The sequence below is a fragment of the Thamnophis sirtalis genome, unplaced genomic scaffold (assembly GCF_051295495.1).
Source record: "Thamnophis sirtalis isolate CommonGarterSnake01/CBP01778 unplaced genomic scaffold, rThaSir2_p1.2 scaffold_16, whole genome shotgun sequence".
Taxonomy (NCBI): domain Eukaryota; kingdom Metazoa; phylum Chordata; class Lepidosauria; order Squamata; family Natricidae; genus Thamnophis; species Thamnophis sirtalis.
The window spans coordinates 5,560,290-5,581,930 of record NW_028261396.1 but is presented as its reverse complement, the minus strand read 5'-3'; the positions used below and the strand labels follow the sequence as shown (position 1 = coordinate 5,581,930).

The following is a 21,641-nucleotide window of genomic DNA, read 5'->3' as shown; positions in this document are numbered from 1 at the left end:
CGCTCTAAACCTAACCCTAACCCTTAACCTAACCCTAACCCTTAACCTAACCCTAACCCTAACCCTAAACCTAACCCTTACCTTTATGTGAATCGGCTTGTTTTAATTTTATTTTTATTTCAATTTTTAATTTTTTTCGTCGCGCTGTGATGACGTCAAATGCGCGCTTTCATCGAGCGCGATTTTGTGGACCGCGGTTTTGACGGGTCACGGCTATTACTAATTTAGCTGTTGTAGGGACTTGATGGAACTAGTCTTGTGCAGATTATGCAAAATGTTGTAAATCTATAGCTATTTCCATATGCATTCTCTGCTTCTTTCATACCTCTTGTAGTTACTTATGCTTATCCCATGAGATCCCAGCCTCTCTTACTACTTCCTAGGTATTTCAATCATTGGTAGTCAACATCAGTTGTTGTTAAAATAGACTGTGTTTTACAATTATTTATATTTTTCCCGTGTGAAGGAAACCAGAAATCACTCAAAAATTCTGGGCTTTTAAAAAAATGTAAACCTTTGAATGAATCCCTAAGAATGTAAATATGCCCACTGTTTCTAGAACTTTCCAGGGCTCCGTTTGCTGAGTTATTTAGAGATATGGATGGTATGTGATAACAGTAAAATATTTTTTCTTTTATTGGGAAAAAGAAAACTGAAGGTTTTATGCATGCTAAAAAAAGTGAACGCTGTCTCATCTGAAAGATTAAAGCAGCTTTGCTTCTGCTAAAACACATTAAAAGTATGTAGACATTTTAATGCATCCATCCTGATCACATAGCACATTGAGTTGGAAGTGAGTCCAAATATTTATTCATTCATTTAAAAGGTTTGTATAGCTGCTTATCTCAAAACAACTCTGAGCGACTCACAACAAATATAAACTTTTTTTTTTAATTTTGATCAATAGCCAGTTACGTATGCAATGATTTTGCCAAGCTTGGAGGTACATAAAGAATTCTTATTAAATTAGGAATAAAATAAGAACGAAAAGCAAGTGCTAGTTAGATTATACAGTATTTCTATTATAAACTAAAATTGTATAATCTGAGGGAAAATTAACTTTTGCTTAGAGTGAAGCAAAGAGAATTAAACATGGTCTATTCACAATCAGCATATCTTGCCCCTAAAAGCCTGGCCTTGCTCTTTGGTTTAGGAATCCAGAAATGCCACAAGTGGCACTAAAGTAACCACGTGGCAATCAGTGGAACAACTTCCCTCCAGAGGTTCTAAATGCTCCAACCCCGGAAGTTTTTAAGAAGAGACTGGATAACCATTTGCCTGAAATGGTGTAGGGTTTCCTGCCTAGGCAGGGGGTTGGACTAGAAGACCTCCAAGGTCCCTTCCAAGTATTCTATTCTATTCAAAAGGGAGTGGGTGAGGGAGGGGAGTTGTCAATATTTACATACAAAATCTACTTTGATGATCTTGTTAAGGCACCAGGCTAAAAAAACGGGAGTTCTAGTTCTGTCATAAAACATGAAAGCCAGCTGGGTGGCCTTGGACTCTCTCACAGTCCAACTCACCTCACAGCAGGGGTGATATCCAGCAGGTTCTGGAGAACCGGTAATGGAAATTTGGAGTAGTTTGGAGAACCGGCCAATGCCACCTCTGGCTGGCCCCAGAGTGGGGAGGGAATGGGGATTTTGCAGCATCCTTCCCCTGCCACTCCCACCAAGCCACACCCAGAGAACTGGTAGTAAAAAAATCTGAATTTCACCACTGCCTCACAGGGTTATTGTGGTAGGGAAAATAGGAGAACGAATGTGTGTTGGATATGTTCCACCACCTCGAGCTGCACCGTGGAGGGCCAGGTGAATTGAATTTGGAAACAGTTCAGTTCACTTTATTTGTATGCCGCCCTTTTCCCTGGGGGGACTCAGGGCGGCTCACAGTTCAAAAGGGGGGGGGGAAGGACAAACAATTTACAACATAAAAACATTACATCATTTAAGAACTCAACAGTCATACAATTTGAGTAGGGGTTAGAATCTTTAACCCCAGGCCAGCCGGGATAGCCAGATTTTAAGTGCGGCACGGAAGGATTGGAGGGTGGTGAGGGTCCGGATCTCCACGGGGAGTTCGTTCCAGAGGGTCGGAGCAGCCACCGAGAAGGCTCTCCTCCGGGTAGTCGCCAGTCGACACTGGCCAGCGGATGGAATTCGGAGGAGGCCTAATCTATGCGATCGTATCGGTCTGGTGGAGGTGATTGGCAGTAGGCGGTCTCTCAAGTACCCAGATCCACTACCATGGAGCGCTTTATAGGTGGTAAGTAGGACCTTGAAGCGCACCCGGAGATCAACAGGCAGCCAGTGCAGCTCGCGGAGGATAGGTGTTACGTGGGTGAACCGAGGTGCACCCACGATCGCTCGCGCGGCTGCATTCTGGACCAGCTGAAGTCGCCGAATGCTCTTCAAGGGCAGCCCCATGCAGAGCACATTGCAGTATTCCAGCCTAGAGGTCACAAGGGCACGAGTGACTGTTGTGAGGGCCTCCCGGTTCAGGTAGGGACGCAACTGGTGCACCGGGAACATCGGGGGAATCCAGAAGGAAGCAAACAGCTGGTTGTGCAGTCTGGAGAAGGGGAACACTTCTGCTAGGGTCACTGAAACCATTGATCTCAGTTGTTAAAGCAAGACATCCCATGACCCCGAGTTGTGATTTTTACTGCCAATTTGTCCGTTGATTTCTTGCTAGAAGTGTGCAAATTGTGATCCCGTGTGGGATGCCACCACAATCATAAAACACCCACAACCTCCACCACATGGCCTCAAGGACTCTGCTCCGATTGTATGAGGACCAGTAGTAAAGTTATTTTTTCCTGCCCCATTGTAACTTTGGACAAAGCTACGTAAGGCAGTTGCTAAGCGAGGACTACCTGTACGGTTCTTGAATAAACGTGCTCTCCTGGTGACCGTGTTGTATGGTTTTAAAAAAATGCTTTAAATTGTTTTTAACTTTTGTATTGTTTGTATGGTTACTTCATTTTCTTGTTTTGGTACTGTTGTTTAATTGTAAGCTATCCAGAGTCATGAAGGTGGGGGGAATGCTTATAGAAATGGAATACCAACATACCTGCCACAATTAAAGCTAGATTTCTAAGTTTTGCACCCTTGTCTGGCCAATTGTCTTAGTTTAGTTTAGTTTAGTGGTCTTGTATGCCGCCCACTCCCGAAGGACTCCGGACAGCTAACAATAAACAGGGGAAGGGGATAAATAGACAAAACAACAATTTAAAATACACAACATTCATAGCTCAAGTTCTCAAAGTACTATGAGATGCTGATTACGCCCTTGACTTTTCTCAACACTAAGCTTGTGTGATATTAGCTGAAATAAGGACAGAGGTGAATACTTCCCTCCCACCCTTTCCAGTTCCTAAGAAAATAAAGGGCGTTGGGCAAGTGAGTAAAAAGAAGTGGTGGTTTTGCAAAGGCCTGAAGAAAATCATCCCTGCAACCTAGCATAACCCATCTACTTAAGACTATTCCATGAATGGCTGCATTTCTCCTGCTCCCAGTTTGAAAATCCTCCCACCTGGAAAACAAGCCCTGTCCTGAGCAGCAGAGGAGGAACGAGGAGGGAGGGCAGCCATGCATGAAAACATCTGTTGTAAATTCTGTGCTGACCCTTCTCGGGGAGATCAGCCAATGCCTTTTGGCCTTTGAAGTTCAAGGAGAGACCCATCAGCAGAAGTACACGCTGATTGATGAAGGCGATAGGAAAAGAGGGCTGGTTGTGAGGGGTCATTAATAATCTTAACAGAACCAGTTCACCATCAAAGTCAAATTGCTGCTTCAACCTACTTCCAGTCTAGTTCGGCTCTTACTGAATATTTAATTTTTATTGAATTTTCCCTATAAAATCTGCCTATGGCTCAGTTAGCTATGCCTAACAGGCTTCCAAATTCACTTTCTAAACGTTTTACTCAATATTTATGTAACTAAATGAAACTAGAAAAGGTGTCCCCATTAGTTTCTCAGATGCTTGAGAAACACACTAAAACTATTCAGAATAAAATGGCTGTTTGCTATCGCAGGGATGTGGGCGTTTCAGCTTGTATTTTTTTCACTCCTTTCAGAACAAAATCAAGGGGAAATCTATCAAATCTTGACAAATCTGTTTCATAATGAGGTACATCGCTTCTTTTTAAAAGCTATAATCTTGCTCTGTGATGAAATTTTTATATACATAATATTGCCATAATATCTACGGCATAACAATGATCTGTTTTGTACAAGCATCAGAGTACAGCAACCTTGTTTTACAATCCTGGAGAATCAATACATATTTAATTTAGAAATGTTGTCTTATTAAAGCCACAAACCTATCCCAGACAAAACTCTATAGTACCTTACAGCAAGAGATGGAATATGGTTTTAAAAAGGACATGCATTCATCATGCAGTGATAGGCTGAAACGTTTCTTAAATTGATCCCTCTTCTTCTGAAATAAATACATTTTGATGTAAATGTTTTATATTTTTGCATACAAGTATAAAATTTGAATCTCTTTGGGCAGGTCATCAAAAATCTCCATGACAAGAGCTTAAATATATGCACTGAATTAAGGCAGAGGGGTGAAAAGTGAGCATTCTAGTTTTCTAGAATGGTTTAAAGCAGCTAAACTAGAGGACCAAATCTTGTCCTTCCTATCCCAACTCATCAGAAGGCAAAATAGAGGATACATGTTCCAACTCTACAGGCTATAATAATTGATCATTACAAGAAGAGATGCTATCTTCCTATGTAGGTTGCTTCCTGCCAGAAGGAAACAGTGGGAACTTTGGAGGGGGAAAAAAAGGATACCTTATTTTTCGGAGTATAAGACACACCTTTTTCCCTTAAAAAAAAGAGGGTGAAAATCTTGGTGCGTCTTATACACTGAATACAGCATTTTTTCCCTCCCGAAACCCCACCCCCTTTGCAAAAATGGCCGTGCATAGCCCTTAGGAGGCTTCCAGAGTGCTCCTGGAGGCTGGGGAAGGCAAAAATGAGCGAAAAACGGGCTATTTTTTGCTCGTTTTTGCCCCCCTATCTCCGAGGAGCACTCTATAGGCCTCCTAAAGGCTATGCGTGCCCCCCCTTTCTTTCTTTTTTTTTACAAAAAACGGGCTAGTTTTCACAAGAAACATGCCATTTTTGGGAGCTCTGTAGAGTGCAACATTTTTTTTTAAAAAAAATTGCCTCTTCAAAATCTTGGTGCTCTTATACTCCGAAAAATACGGTAAGTAGCGTAAAACACACCCAGACTTGGACCTGGTTGATTTAAATTCAAATCCATCTTCAGTTACAGAAAGTCATAGTGTGATTGGAGGCCGATCAGTGCCCACATTTACTTCACTAAGTAGTTTTTTTCAAGGTGGGGATGAAAAGTAGAAATCTCCATGTTAAGTTACTTTAAACCTCTTTATAAATAGAGCATGCATGCAAAAAACGAAACCGTAAGTAGCAAACATGTTTATTGTGACGACATTATATATTAGGTATTTAACACCAATAACAATTTTATTTATATAAACAACAAAGCAATCTGCTCCAAAGATATAAACACCTGAATATACTTCCAACTCTTGGACACAGATTGGGAAATGGAGATTCTCTGGCAAGAGACAGGTTGCATAAAAAGCATTTACATTCCTCACCATTTAAGCCAAACATTTGTCTCATTTATTCTAACGCATATGGAGACGCAAGAAAAATTAACTCGAAACAAGCTTAATCTTTATTCTTACTGCTAAGGGGAAGTATTTGGGTTATAAAATGCTAACTTAATGATTTCCCAGCTCCTTCTTTTGCTAATCGATCAGCTGCTTCATTTCCAGGAAATCCAGCATGACCAGGAACGTGCATCTGTTGATAACAAGAGTCCAAGTTAATTACTCCAGACATAGAACAATGTGTGTTCTACAACTTATCTTCCTCTATGCCTTGTGGCGCAGCATTCATACCAGAGGGCGTGACCCGTCAAAACCACGCACGACTAAACCGTGCCCGATTAAACCGCGTCGCTGACGTCATCAACAGGGCGACAATAGCCAGCGCGGAGAAAGAAGGGCGCTTTAAATAGCGCTTTGAAAGCAAGCCGATTCAACTTAAGGTAAGGGTTAGGTTTAAGGTTAGCTTTAGGGTTAGCTTTAGGGTTAGGTTAAGGGTTAGGATTAGGTTTAGGTGTTAATTTTAGGTTTAGGGTTTACAGCGTGCTTCTGTCTCCGCGCTGTCGCCCTGTTGATGACGTCAGCGACGCGGTTTAGTCGAGCGTGGTTTTGTGGGTGAACCCTAGAGGGTCCAAAGGAATATACACTGTATAGCTTGGCACAGTATATGAGCCCAGTCGCAGATTTCAAATAAATCTCTTTCATTTGGGTTGACGTAACTCATTTTACATGCCGCCATTTATCACAGCTGCTTTCATCAGCAACCTCGGGATTTCCTTCAAGCTGCAGTCAGTGTTTAGAAGGCGGTCACTCACCCACTGGATGTCCATGTCCTCCGAAAGCTTAGCCAGCCTTTCAAAATCTTCTCTGTTGGTTACATCCTTTCCTGCACTGGTTTTCCAACCGTTCGTCTTCCAGTTTGGGATCCAGTTTGTCACACCTGTCAAAATAAGCGATTGCTGCTGTTAAGACTCTAATTTGAACGCCTGCTTCAGAACGTTTGGAGCTGAAATTCTCCCCTCCCACCAGAAACAATCCCATGCAACTGAGCTGATCCAAGAGGCCAACAATTTGATAAACCAAAGTTGTTTAGTAAATAGTCCCCATTATTGGCTCAATGTGATGTTCCCGTGGGTCGTCCATGAGGCCAATGTGGAGAAAAGACAGGACACAATCTTTCTCGGGATGGAGCGACCCAGATTGGGGGTCTGAGAGCCCCTTTTATTGAGATAGGACAAAGGCAGGAGGAGCAATCAGCATGTGGTTAAAAACAGCCTGTAAAAGTACAATTTTTAATCTACTGCTCAGGGAAGTTCTGTCTATATATGGTCAAATCCTGGGCGTCATTGGTAGGGCACATCTCAGGATGTTATGTTATGCACTATCAGGATGTTATGGAGTTTCAGGAGTTTGTTTTCTCCTGTGTGGTTCAGCGTGGCTCTGCATGCCCTGGTATGAACTGGGCCATGGGGGACCCACACCTACACAAGGAACTATATTACAACAGCTCAAGACAGTTTGTAATTGCAATTCAGACAAATCATTCGCGTTTGACTTGATTTGTTGATCCTCTATCATTTAGTTTGAGGACAATTGCTTTTGCGAGTCGAAACAGAATTGCTAACATCAAACCTGACCTCTGGACATCTCGCTGCAGTTATTCAACCCTGACTCCAAATCAAAGCTTATTCAGACAACTTCTTCCTCAACTCATTACTACCCTCTGCTTCCAAAAGCTGAAGCAATTTATTGATTTACTTAGTTACCATTAGCTACGTTTTCATCCATTTTCTGAGGCTCCAGTGATAATCTGATCTCCAACCTGAGCAATTCTGTATGCTACGGAATGTCGGACCATAGAGAAGGGCTGAATGAAGGCAAATTGAAAGATGCCTGGCGGGTCTCATGCCAGGGTGGTGGTGATGGTGAGAAGTGGGGCAGAAAGAGGAAGGAGAAATAATAACTGTAGCCTCCATTCATTTCCATTCTATTGTCAACAATGAAAACCTTGGCAAAGAGTATTTGCTACTTTTGATTAAATGGAAACACAAAATGCAGATTTATAAATGGTATCTAAAGATGTTATACTTTAGGAAATGGCAAAAGAAGATATGTATATGGTTGAAGACAAAAGAAAAAAAAAATCCCTCAAGTCCAGCTTAAAATCTGATGGCCAGATGGAGACGTCCATAAAAAGCTTTAGGATAGAAATATAATTTTTACTTTTATTCACACAATAAACTTAAATTCAGGTGTAACTCCAGTCTGGAAACTATAAATCAATCTCTGAACTCAAGGGCTAATATAAGCATTAATACTGCCAGTCAAATTCTTGAATAATCTTAACTATTGCAAAAAGGAATTTGGGCCGCCTAAAATTGTAAAATGGTAGTAGACTCAATCAAAACCTCTTGATTTTACAATTTTGATTAAAAAAAGCAGAAGCACAGCACCTGATTCCTAAATTGCAAACAGTACTTGAGTTTGGCTTCGAGTACCGGTAATGGTTTTTAACAATGATGTTTTTTTTTTACAATTTGAAGATAATTCAGTAAAGGATTTTTTTTTCCATATTTATTTCTTAGACACCTCAATAATGCTTTAAAACAATTTTCTGTCAAATTCACTATGGAAAAATATTATAGGAAGACAAAGGAGATGCTTGCTCATATGATATAGCAGTGTTTCTCAACCTTGGCAACTTGAAGATGTCCGGACTTCAACTCCCAGAATTCTTCATTTTTGTGAAAAATGGGACACACACAGGGTTTGGGAGGCCTGCAGAATGCCCCTGGGGACCGGGGAGGGCAAAAGCCTTTTTTTTTGTTGTTGTTGTTGTTTACCTCTTCGGAATTTTGCTACGTCTTACATTCCGGTGCGTCTTATAGTCCGAAAAATACAGTAAATAAAAAGCAAGGGGAAAAACAATTTCAAACATTTTTAAGTGCAGAAAAGAAATAGTTTAATGGACGTTGACCGTGGCTGGTGAGACGAGAGAATGCAGAATGCCTTCTGTCATCTGCTATCATTTTAAGCAGCTATTTCATTTCTCCTTGTCTAAAATACTTACCATTAATGGTGAATTTGCTGTCAGTATAGATTGCCAGTTTTTTGATATTTTGACTCTTTGCTTGTTCTATTGCCTTGCAAGCAGCCTGAAGAAAACATTTGGAGAACATACTTCAGGAGTAAAGAAGATGAATAAACACCGGTTTGTTTTAGGACTGTAACCCACAAAATTGCTGTGATTCGATTGCAGTACAGGACACACTTTATCTACAGAAATGGGCAAGTTCCCTCTGAAGGATGTAAACCAGTGGTAGTCAACCTGGTCCCTACCGCCCACTAGTGGGCGTTCCTGCTTTCATGGTGGGCGGAAGGGGTTTTGAATGATACTGAAGCATTTTTTAATTTAATTGACTTCCCTACTTTATAAATCAGCATTACTGTGGAACCGGTGGGCGGTTAGAAAGTTTTACTATTAACAGAGACACAAAAGTGGGCGGTAGGTATAAAAAGGTTGACTACCCCTGATGTAAACCATCCTGATACAAGAGAAAGTTTGTAGCTCAGGGTTGAACTGAGGATGTGAGCCACCTTTGACTATTTACCATGACGCTTACTGAGTTTTCTTATAAATATTTCATCAGCTCTTGCAACCTTAGATGTGGCTTAGGCATGGCTTTTCTTGCTGGAGATGGATGAAATAAATGTTTGTGTGACTATTAAAATTCCTCTGAGTTCAAGAAATTGTAGTTTTGTTTCAATGACAATAAATCCATCAGTGGACTAGATCACGCTAAGAACATTAATACGGATCCACTCCGGTGGTAAAATCCCCATCTTACGGCCCACCTGAATAAAATCATTTTTTTGAACGCATGTGGAAAAAGGAAGCTAACATTTTAGATCTGTTTAGAAGCGAAAAGGGGTCTTGAAGCACTTGTTTATAACTCAATGGGCATCTTGTTTTAGGAATTGTTTAGGCAGCTGGGAAAGGCCCTGTAGGGGACCCCAGGAAAATATGCCACTGATTTAAGGTGTTGCAAACAAGTGATTTGTATGTTCACACCCCTTTTTTTCCTTTGTCAATGAAGCACTGCACAATCATGAGGCAGAATCACTGAGACTGATCTAGCCTCTGAGAGAAGCCACTGAAAATGTCTTTTACCTGGCCTCATGGCCTCCAGGAAAGCTGTAAAAACTTGGCTGTTCTGGCAGGCCTGGGGCTGTTGACCTCATTGTTGAGGTCCAGCCCCGATCAGAACAAATGCATGTGGTTTTATGATTTTAAACTGTCTTTTTTCTTTTTTTCTCCTTTTTATATAAGTGCAATAAATTCAATTCAATTCAATTTTTGTAAGCCGCCCGGAGTCCTTGGGGATTGGGCGGCATATAAATTTTGATAATTAAATTAAATTAAATTTTATCTACTCTTATGTCTTAAGTGGCAGGAGAAAAGGATTTCCAGTACCCTTAAAGCCTGGAGTGTGTTCTTTCAAACAGCCCAATCCCAGGCTGTCTTTGATGTTATAGGACTGTGATGGCAAACCTATGGCATGCGTGCACGAAGTGGCACGCGGAGTCATTTCGCCTGGCATTAATTAATGTTAATTAATTCAGTTATTGCTTACATTTATTTCAGCCCTTTGATTTGTTTGCCGTCCCTGAAGTCTTTCACTATTGTTTCTGTGGAGGACAGCAAAATCAATAAAAACAGCATGGTCAAAATGGGATTTCATACAAAAATAGTTGCAGTATAAATGTAGTCTTAGGCCAGTGTTTCTCAACCTTGGCCACTTGAAGATGTCCGGACTTCAACTCCCAGAATTCCCCAGCCAGCATTCGCTGGCTGGGGAATTCTGGGAGTTGAAGTCCAGACATCTTCAAGTAGCCAAGGTTGAGAAACACTGTCTTAGACTAATATATATATATAAAATTACTTCAATGCAGACAGTCCTCTCTTAACAATGGGAATTGGGACTGGAAACATCATTGCTAAGTGATGCATTCATAAATTGGGGGAAAAAAATCATGTGGCTATGCCAACTCATAATGGCAGTTCCAGTGGCTATTGTTAAGTAAATTGAACGCAGTGTTAAGTGAAATGTCACATCACCATGGCTTGCAAACCAAGAGCGGGTTTGCAGAACTTCTGTTGGTTTGAGGGATGTGTTACGCTTTGCATGGCAAAGTTTGCATTTTAGAAGCAGGTATGGGCCTGGTCTGCTTTGGACAGGGATCACTTGATCTCCTTCTTCACTCTGAAAACTGCACTGCCAATTTGACTCAAAGTTTCACAATGACCAGCTATGAATCAAGTATTAAAAGGTTGTCCAAACATTTCTTAGCCTCTCCATCTAAACATCACGTCCAATTCCCTTTTAGAGTCAATCGTGCATATGTTTGTAAAGCTATCGTGGAGATCACACAATGCCTGCCAAAACCTCTTCTAATAGATATAAAGGGGAAAAAAAGGTTTACTCACAGGGGATGACCAGGTCCCCAATATACACCTGTCCCAGCACGGGCCTCCTGGCGTCCGTTACTTGAGCAACAACCATCTGTGTAGACAACTGTATAATCTCCTATAAAGGCAGATTTGCATTAAAACAACACCAGACAATGTCAAATTTCCTAAACAATTTAAATAGATTGTTTCTGGAAACTGCATTTACGTACAGATGATAAAACTATTTCAGACTTTGATATACATTTAGCCAGGTTTAGCAAAACTCTGTAACTTATCTAAGCATACTACACAATGGAAGCCAGAATTGAAAACTCTAGCTGATAAATTGCCAACACTAAATACACACACACACACACATACATACATATATACATATACACACACACATATATACATACATACATACATAAGGAAATAGTTCTATTGGGATTACCATGAATATTGTTTTAAATGTGGAGGAAGGTATCTAAGGCTAGAGCAGTGTTTCTCAACCTTGGCCACTTGAAGATGTCTGGACTTCAACTCCCAGAATTCCCCAGCCAGCATTCGCTGGCTGGGGAATTCTGGGAGTTGAAGTCCAGACATCTTCAAGTGGCCAAGGTTGAGAAACACTGATACAGTAACTTTCATTTTAATAATGATTAAAATTATCCAAACAGGTAGGAGATGAAAAAGTTCAAAAAGTTCAGTGTTTCTCAACCTTGGCAACTTGAAGATGTCCGGACTTCAACTCCCAGAATTCCCCAGCCAGCATTCCCAATCAACCACAGTATTGTAACGAACCACGCCTGCAGTTCTGGCCTCCCATGGGTGCGGCCAGCTGGCCGGGTCAGAGTGTGTCTACTATGCGCAGTTGTCTGTCGAGGGTGGTGGTGCTGGAAAGGGAGACGAGGAAGCCTTCAAAGGGCAACCCCCCCCCCCCCCCCGCATGAAAGGCAGGCTAAGTGGCAGTCATTGATAGTTGCCAGATGGCTGGCACTGCCTCTGCTTGGCTCCCCTCTGTGCCCTGGAAACAGTCATGGTCCAGTGCAGCACACTGGAGGAGAGATCTGCACTGGTGAGACTGGCATGGATGGCATCCTCTTGAGAGGCCCGCGGGGGGAAAAGAACAGCTGAATGCGGCTCAGTTGGGATGCCTCCCTGGCAAGCAGGATGCATCTTCCACATGCAACTGCAGATAACTATGCAGAGCAGACACAACCTGACTGACCAGCCACACCCATGGGAAGCTGGACCTGGATCCCAACATGTGGTCCGTTGCAACGCCGTGGTTGACAGCTGCCTCCTGCGAAGGGAGGTCCCACAGGAACGTGGCAAGTTGTCACAGGGTGAGTTTCCTGAGGAGCTGCCCCACACGAAGGTGGCAGGCCAAGATGCCATGGACCTGGTCTATAAAACTAGCTCAGAGGGTTCCTCTCCCCTGTGGCTTTTGTCCTGCCTGCTGAAGTAGAAGAAATGCATAATTCAGCTTCGGATAACTTCCCTCCACTATTGGAAAACAATGTGTACATTTACAATTGGATAACATTTCTTCCCCTCAAGGCATACGCTGAGAAGTTCAACCAAACTATTTAAACTTCATTGCCCCTTGGACCTCTGGAATATAGGTCCTCCCTCCTGGGAATCTAGACTACCTTCTATCACACATTCGCAACAGTTTCCCCTTATTTGCTTGTTTGATCGTTTGCTAGCACTATTTTTTTTCTATCTTCCCTAGTGTTTATTTTAGATACTTATAGAACTTGCAACATTCAAACCCCAAATTCTTATCTCTTACAGTTATTTCGCATAGAAGCAAGTCACTAGTACCCTGTTTTCCCGAAAATAAGACCTCCCTGGATAATAAGCCCAATCGGGCTTTTGAGCGCCTGCTTTAAAGTAAGCCCTCCCCAAAAATATTGCAGCACAGCAGCAGCCAAGAGGTGACCACACTCACTGCCTCCTGCACCTCAAAAGAAAATAAGACCAATAAGGCCAAGGGCTTATTTCGGGGCTCAAAAGAAAATAAGACCCTGTCTTATTTTCGGAGAAACACTGTTCCAAACTTCTATAAGAGTTAAGGATATAAAATTTTTCATCCAGAAAAAAAAATACAAAACAGATTCAAAGGCACTATAACAAGTTGTAGAAAGAGAGGAGTTACCTAAATACTTGAATTCATTCTTATCTGCTGGAGGACTATAAGGAACATCTGTATATTTTACACGCTTATATGTATATTTCTTCTCTGAAGGCTCTTCGTATGATCTTTTGTATGATCTTGTATCACTTGACTCAGATGTATCCTTGTTATGTGTACAATTGTTCTCCCTTTCACCAAAGTCTTAAGAGAAAAAAGAAAATTATACAAATATCAAATTGAAACGTTCATATTGAAGAACATCACTGGAGTTCCTCGTGTAAACATTTTAATTGGTTTAATTCTTACATCCATGTGCAAGTCTCATTTTTTTAAAGAAAAAATTCTAAATGTGAAAAATAACTCCCATATACAGTATTAAGAGATAATATTTTCTCTTTACCAATTTATTAATTCAAAGGTGAAAGATAACACAGATAATATTCATAATAGAAATAGAAAAAAATATGCAGAGGTTTCCATGCCTAAGTTGTAACTAAAAGATAGGATTTGACTACCAATAATAATTTGAACACTAACATCAAAAAGCAGCACTGCAGGCAGTGCAAGCAATTTCATCACTAGAACCATAATTTACCTATTTATTTTGACACTGATTTGATGCTATTGCAATTGTCTGGTAAAAAGAGTACACATTTTATTCGTTATCCAAGAATATGTTTTTGGGGTGTTTTAGATCAGCTAAACAGAACCTGCTGTAGAAATGGCTGGAAATTCCAATGATTATGAAACCTAAAACGCATTGATGTCTTTAAAGATAATTTATATAAAGTGATTTTTGCTTTCATAGAGCCTGGACTCCCTTGGTTTTTGGAGGAGCTTTGAGAGATGAAATGGTGGTAGAAATGCTAAGAGTATTATTGGTGGAAGGTCAAGAGTAAACTTGACCAAGGAAGAGAAAGAAGCTTTGTGAAGGGTTACTTCATGGCAATCCAATCTTCTGCATCATCAGATTACCAGCCTATCGATTCAATCACTGCTGTCTAAAGAGGGACTACTAAGAATATCTGCAAGGCCAATGTAAGCATTATTTTATGCATCTGTTGGAAAAAGTAATTGGAATCACTTTGAGATGAATGGTAACAGCTTAGATCCCAGGGAGGTGTTTTAAGACATTTTCTACCTCTATTATCTGTTAAGAATTTGATCCCCTCAGTCCTGGTAGAGTAGACATGTCCTTGGGATTGTGTGATCACTTTGTGTTTTTCACCTATGCCTTCTAGCTGGAGAAGCTTCCCCCACCAAAGATGACACACGGTTGGGTTCATACAACAGTGATGCATGTGAGAGGGACTGGTTCCACCAACTTTGAAGGAGATAGTGGTCCAGCCTTTCCTCAAGGAACTATTGTTCAATTTAGCAGGATCCAGCACCCATCCATTTTCATCCAATTTTCTTAGGGAGGGCTGCAGATAGGTGATTGCATATCATAGAGCCGAGGTGGCGCAGTGGTTAGGGGTGCAGTACTGCAGGCCACTTCAGCTGACTGTTATCTGCAGTTCGGCGGTTCAAATCTTACCGGCTCAAGGTTGACTCAGCCCTCCATCCTTCTGAGGTGGGTGAAATGAGGACCCAGACTGTGGGGGCAATATGCTGACTCTGTAAACCGCTTAGAGAGGGCTGAAAGCCCTATGAAGCGGCATATAAGTCTAACCGCTATTGCTATCTTTCTTGCTATAGTTATTTCTCAGCTTCTTTTATGTTGTTCAGATTTTTCATATTAGTAACAACCGTAATATAAACTTCATTGGAAAAAGTCCATATTTTAGAGTAATGGGATATTTGCTCCATACTTTGGACATGGACTGTCAAAAGTTCAAAGGCAAAAACCTAGAAGAGGAGGAATTACCCCATTTTTGTTGTCTGTGCCAAATAAAAAAAATCAAAAAATATAGATTTAGCAGATTTGTTATCTCATTATTGTTTTCTCAAAAACTGCAGTGTTTGGTGAGCCTACTGTCAGCACTATAAGGTAGACCAGTTTAGGGAACAGGCACCATATGAAACAGGCACCACTTATTGGTATATGGTACAATAACAGAAACTTTAAATCCTGACAAATATTCTTCTTACGCCAAAGACAATAAACACGGGTAAATTTTTTCCCTCCCTCTTCCCTCTAACTGGGTTAAGCTGATCCTTACACAACAGCTGTTACATTTCTTCAATGCCATTGCCATACTTGTCTATTTCTATTCTAACTTCTCCAGCTGTGTGTTTCCTCATTAAGAGAGGGAAATTATCACTACAGCATCACATTTTCCAGACCACTTTTGCTATCAGAAAGTAAGGCGTGATTGGAAACCCCTTAATCTTTCAGCTGTAACTTTTTATTTTTGTCAATTCCATCATTTCTCTTTTGAAAAGCAAGGTAACTTTTAAGACTTATTAATGACTGCAACAATAATTTTGATTTAAAACAACAACCAAACTGCTTGTATCAAAAAATAGATAGACTGAAATTATTTTCTGGAGATACCAGCTGTTCATTGGAGTTGTGAACTTCATTGGAATATACAGCTCATCCTACTTCACTTTTTACTACATCTAACACAGTGTTTCCCAACCTTGGCGACTTTAAGTCCTGTGGACTTCAACTCCCAGAATCCCCCAGCCAGCAGAGCTGGCTGGGGAATTCTGGGAGTTGAAGTCCACAGGACTTAAAGTCGCCAAGGTTGGGAAACACTGATCTAACATACTGTCTTTAATTATCAAAAAGCTATTTCTATATTTCTGCTATTCAAATTTAGAAAGTTGCATAGTATATACCTCTTGAACAAGTTGATGATCCTGTTGCCTCTTCATTTATAAAAGCCCAGGCTTCTTTCTTTGTTGCAAACTTCTTGAAGCTGGCACACTGATATTTATGAACTTGTTCGTTACATTCATCCCTGTTAAAATACAGTGAGAAAAGGGGAGCATATTGTTTAGATCAGTGTTTCTCAACCTTGGCAACTTGAAGATGTCCGGACTTCAACTCCCAGAATTCCCCAGCCAGCATTTGCTGGCTGGGGAATTCTGGGAGTTGAAGTCCGGACATCTTCAAGTTGCCAAGGTTGAGAAACACTGGTTTAGATTATAATACCACAAATTCCCCAAATGGAAAATCTTAGCTTCTTTTGAGGTTTCCTTTAGATTTTAAAATTGATTAAGGTGTTTTTTTTTGGGGGGGGGGAGGGGGAAACTGTGAAACAAAAACAGAATTGGAGAAATTTCTTCTGTAGATTTGCTTAATCTATTTTCCAGTTCAAGTTATTTTGTATACCAGAAAGCAACATATTATTCAGTTGGAAAAAAGGAATATGACAGAGATAGGGAAAGCTCTAGAAGGCAATTTCTTACTTTTAAAACTGCGTATCAGCCCAAATCTCTTTTCCCCTTCCACAAATATATATTTGCACAAATAGTCAATATAAATCTATGAGTGTTTTATTAAACTTTTACACTGCCCATCTCACCTAAGTGACTTATGCAATCTATCTACACATATGGTGATTTCATGAATTCAACTTGGCTTTTTCTCATCTATAGGATGAGATTTTCGGTGTCACAACATACCGGTATTACCTTGAAACTGAATCTCAGTAAATTTGTGTACTGTAATTTCCATGTAAGTCTTTATTTATATTTCTTTTTAGAAGCCCAAAGTTGGGAACACCATCTTCTTGCGTTATTATAACATCTTTGTATGGTTACTTAAGATTGAAGGATATGACCGACTCCAAATTATCTGGTGAATTTAATAGCTCAGTATTTGAATATGGCACTAAATAATTTCATTGTTTTAAAAAAAAACTATAAAAAAATTGACTGGACAAATTAAGCATGGATGTCTTAATAAGCTTGGCAATCTCAAGAAAGTAGTAAAAGATCTATAGTGCCTATATTAACTCTCTCTGCTACTGTTATTAGTCCTGATAGGTATTTTTAATTGTAGAATGTTTGTCAATTTTTTAAATATTGATTTTATTGTACACCACCCAGAATTATGCTCCGAAGATCGTTGGCAGAGTAGGGACAAAAATAGCCAAAGAAACGAAGCCTGAGAAATAGGTTCCTTATCAGTCAACAGGAGTGCTGATTTGCCACCAGCTTATCAGGTACTTAGAGGAGTCTGTGGCACAAGGAAACAACACTCTCTGACCTGCCAGCTAGCAGCACCCCAATTAAATGAAATTACTAAAAACCAAACACAATCAGGCACCATATAAATACTACGCCCAGCAGAACAGCCCAGGGACAGAGGAAGTCCCTGAGGATGTGCTCCAGCAGGAAGTCTGAAAAAACAAACCTCTGGTCCCAGTGACTGATTTAGATTGCATCCTGCAACATCTGCAGTTCAGCGGTTCAAATCTCACCGGCTCAAGGTTGACTCAGCCTTCCATCCTTCCGAGGTGGGTGAAATGAGGACCCAGACTGTGGGGGCGATATGCTGACTCTGTAAACCGCTTAGAGAGGGCTGAAAGCCCTATGAAGCAGTATATAAGTCTAACTGCTATTGCTATTACAGGTAATCCTCAACTTATGACCACAAACTGAGCCCAAAATTTCTCACTTTATAATTTGTTAAATTTGCTCCCTTTTTATGACTTCTCTTGTTAAGTAAATCACTGCAGCTGTTAAATTAGTAACATGATTGTTAAGTGAATCTGGCTTCCCTATTGAGCCGAGGTGGCGCAGTGGTTAAATGCAACACTGCAGGCCACTTCAGCTGACTGTTATCTGCAGTTCAGCGGTTCAAATCTCACCGGCTCAAGGTTGACTCAGCCTTCCATCCTTCCGAGGTGGGTGAAATGAGGACCCGGATTGTTGTTGGGGGCGATATGCTGACTCTGTAAACCGCTTAGAGAGGGCTGAAAGCCCTATGAAGCGGTAGATAAGTCTAACTGCTATTGCTTGTCAGAAGGGGCGCAAAAGAGGACCACACGACCCCAGGACTCTGCCAACAGTCATAAATGCGAATCAGTTCACAATTGCGGCCAGCTGGCCATGGGGAAGCTGCAACCGCCATAGGTGTGAAAAATGGTCCCAACTCACTTCTTCCTGTGCCGCTGGGATTTCAAATGGTCACTAAGCGAGTGGTTACAAGTGGAGGCGTAAATGTATTCTGGGAGACAAAATATTTGCCTTCTTTCAGGACTATGAAATCTGCCTATTTCTCTCTCTCTCCATCATGTATCCTAGTGTTTCTCAACCTTGGCCACTTGAAGATATCCGGGACTTCAACTCCCAGAATTCCCCAGCCAGCATTCGCTGGCTGGGGAATTCTGGGAGTTGAAGTCCGGACATCTTCAAGTGGCCAAGGTTGAGAAACACTGTTCTAGCCTTAGATACCTTCCTCCACATTTAAAACAATATTCATGGTAATCCCAATAGAACTGTTTCCTTATGTATGTATGTATTTGTGTGTGTGTGTGTGTGTGTGTGTGTGTGTGTGTGTGTCTGTCTGTGTATAAGAGCCAAGGTGGCGCAGTGATGAGGGTGCAGTACTGCAGGCCACTTCAGCTGACTGCTACCTGCTTCTAAAATGCAAACTTTGCCATGCAAAGCGTAACACATCCCTCAAACCAACAGAAGTTCTGCAAGCCCGCTCTTGGTTTGCAAGCCATGGTGATGTGACATTTCACTTAACACTGCGTTCAATTTACTTAACAATAGCCACTGGAACTGCCATTATGAGTTGGCATAGCCACATGATTTTCTTTTTCCAATTTATGAATGCATCACTTAGCAATGAAGTTTCCAGTCCCAATTCCCATTGTTAAGAGAGGACTGTCTGCATTGAAGTATATATATATATATATAATTAGTCTAAGACAGTGTTTCTCAACCCTTGGCCACTTGAAGATGTCCGGGACTTCAACTCCGAATGCTGGCTGGGGAATTCTGGGAGTTGAAGTCCAGACATCTTCAAGTTGCCAAGGTTGAGAAACACTGATTTAAAGCCTCAGATACCTTCATCCTCTTCAGTGGAAAGACAGTGGCTAGGACAGTGTTTCTCAACCTTGGCCACTTGAAGATGTCCGAACTTCAACTCCCAGAATTCCCCAGCCAGCATTCGCTGGCTGGGGAATTCTGGGAGTTGAAGTCCGGACATCTTCAAGTGGCCAAGGTTGAGAAACACTGCTCTATCCCATCTATTTACCTATTCTGAGAGATCTGAAACGTTACCGGGTGCGAGGAAGAGGTGCCATAGCTACTCACCAGGTGCCATAAACTCCGACTCTCCTACCTCTCCGCACCGCGTAAAACATACCGCCGTTGAGACCGAGGGCTCCGGAGCTGCTGGGCGAAAAGGGATGAACGATCAGAGCGATGATCCGGCGCCACATAACTACCCTGCCTCCCGCCGCTCCCTCCCATCTGCTCCGCCGCCGACGCCTCCCGGGTCTCCCTCACGAGACCCCGAATCAGAAGCCCAGAATCGGCGCTTCCGGGACGGCGACCGAGAGGCCTCGAGCCTCAACTGCCGCACCGGGAACCGGATACGCAAGCGAATAGGCTAGAGCGGAACTTCCGGTTTCCAAGCCGACCTCACGTGACCGGTAGCAACGCATCGACCTTTGGCGTCTTGACTCGGAAAGCCCTCAAGTTGGGAGCCGGAAGCACGCGCCCCGCCTCTATGATCTTGCCTAAGAAAGCTTTAAGAACGAAAGTAGCTTGTACGCATGCGCCAACCGCGTTTTTCCTCCTTCCAGTTTCCTATGATATTTCATTTTTGGGGGGAGAGGGCTGGGTGATAACTTCCTACATTACCAAATGGTGATAAAATGCAAGAAGAAAACCAAGCTCAGAGAACTTTGAAAACTTAGCAATTTAATCCTATTCATATAGTCTTCATTGTTGCAAAATTTGATTTTCCTATTCATTCATCTTAGGTTTGTTCTCAGCTAAACAAATTTGAAAGTACTTAGAAAAAAAAGCCATTTATAAAACATTTTTTAGTTTCAAAAATGGTGTCCCTCTCCCCCCCCCCCGTCCCTCAGTAGTGTCAGAATACAATACAAAGCCAAGCGCTCTTCCCAGTTGATGGACTAAGATTTGAATATACCTATAGAAGGACTAGGGGAGACATGATAGCAGTATTCCAGTATCCCAGGGGCTGCCCCAAAGAAGAGGGAGTCAAGCTATTCTCCAAGGCACCCGAGGATAGAACCAGAAGCAATAGGTGGAAACTAATCAAGGAGAGAAGCAACTTAAAACTAAGGAGAAATTTCCTGATAGTTAGAACAATTAATCAGTGGAAGAGCTTGCCTCAGCAATGCTCCAACACTGGACGTTTTCAAGGGATGTTGGATAACCATTTGTTTGAAGTGGTTATAGGGCTTCCTGCCTGAGCAGGGGGTTGGACTAGAAGACCTCCAAGGTCCCTTCCAACTCTGTTATTCTGTTCTACTTGTGCAGATTAAGGCTCCTAGAAACTGGAGAGATAGTGAGTTCAAGTTCTGCCTGAGGCATGAAGCCAACCGGGTGACTTTAGCCCAGTCACTGTTCCCCCCCCCCACCCCAATCTTAGGAAGAAAGCGAGGAGAAACCACTTCTGAAAATCTTGTCAAAAGGACTCCAGGCAGTAATCCAGATCATTGCCAGGCTCCAAGGAAGGGAAAAGACTTTTCTCATTCTATTCTTTCCAAACAAATACTCCAATTTCCCCCTCCTCCAATTTCTCTTTTTATCCTGCCCTAATAAAGAACATAAATGAATAATTCAAGTTTGCGTGATACGTTGTGCCTTTAAAGAGGCTAATTTGTTTATTTTAGAAAATTTATATTGCGACTCAGAGAGATATAAAAACCATATAAAAATAAAAAGAAGAAAATAGTAAAATAATACACAAACTCTCATACAAAGCATTTAATGCAGTGTTTCCCAACCTTGGCGACTTTAAGTCCTGTGGACTTCAACTCCCAGAATCCCCCAGCCAGCTCTGCTGGCTGGGGGATTCTGGGAGTTGAAGTCCACAGGACTTAAAGTCGCCAAGGTTGAGAAACACTGATTTAATGGATTCCATCCCATTCTCTAATAAAGGCACGGCTGCCATATAATATTTGAAAAAGGAACGCCTATGTGGTTGCGTGCATGACAACCACCTTTAAACCGATCCTCCCTTCCCTCCTTTATTTTATTTATTTTTAAAGCGGTCGCATCCGGACTTTCCCCGAGGAAGCTCCCAGAGCTTCTGCCCGGAATTGACTCCCGCTTAGCAAAACTTCACGAAGGCGGAGCCCTTCCGCGTTTCGGGCTCTTCCCATTGGCCCTTTCGGAGAGGAAAAGAGGGCGGAGCCAAGCGTTCTCACGCCGGGGATGAGCAAACTTCAAGAAGGCGGAGCCCTTCCGCGTCCCAGCCTTTCCCATTGGCCCTTTCGGAGAGGAAA

At 41.7% G+C, this 21,641-nt stretch overlaps 1 protein-coding gene across 2 annotated transcripts; it reads right to left on the bottom strand.

The window, feature by feature from the left end:
- Positions 1–5,441: 5,441 nt before the first annotated feature.
- Positions 5,442–19,748, bottom strand: RNASEH1 (ribonuclease H1). Of its 2 annotated transcripts, none has more exons than XM_087702716.1 (8): positions 19,471–19,747; positions 16,036–16,157; positions 13,270–13,449; positions 11,142–11,241; positions 10,288–10,342; positions 8,724–8,808; positions 6,469–6,593; positions 5,442–5,849 (listed from the first exon to the last, which is right to left on the bottom strand). In XM_087702716.1, the coding sequence occupies exons 1-8, from the start codon at positions 19,596–19,598 to the stop codon at positions 5,763–5,765; spliced, it is 882 nt and encodes a 293-aa protein (XP_087558842.1). In that variant the 5' UTR covers positions 19,599–19,747; the 3' UTR covers positions 5,442–5,762. The 2 variants fall into 2 exon arrangements, with proteins under 2 accessions (XP_087558842.1, XP_087558843.1); XM_087702717.1 differs by lacking the exon at positions 5,442–5,849 and adding an exon at positions 7,420–7,520 and having other exon boundaries at positions 19,471–19,748.
- Positions 19,749–21,641: the final 1,893 nt, after the last annotated feature.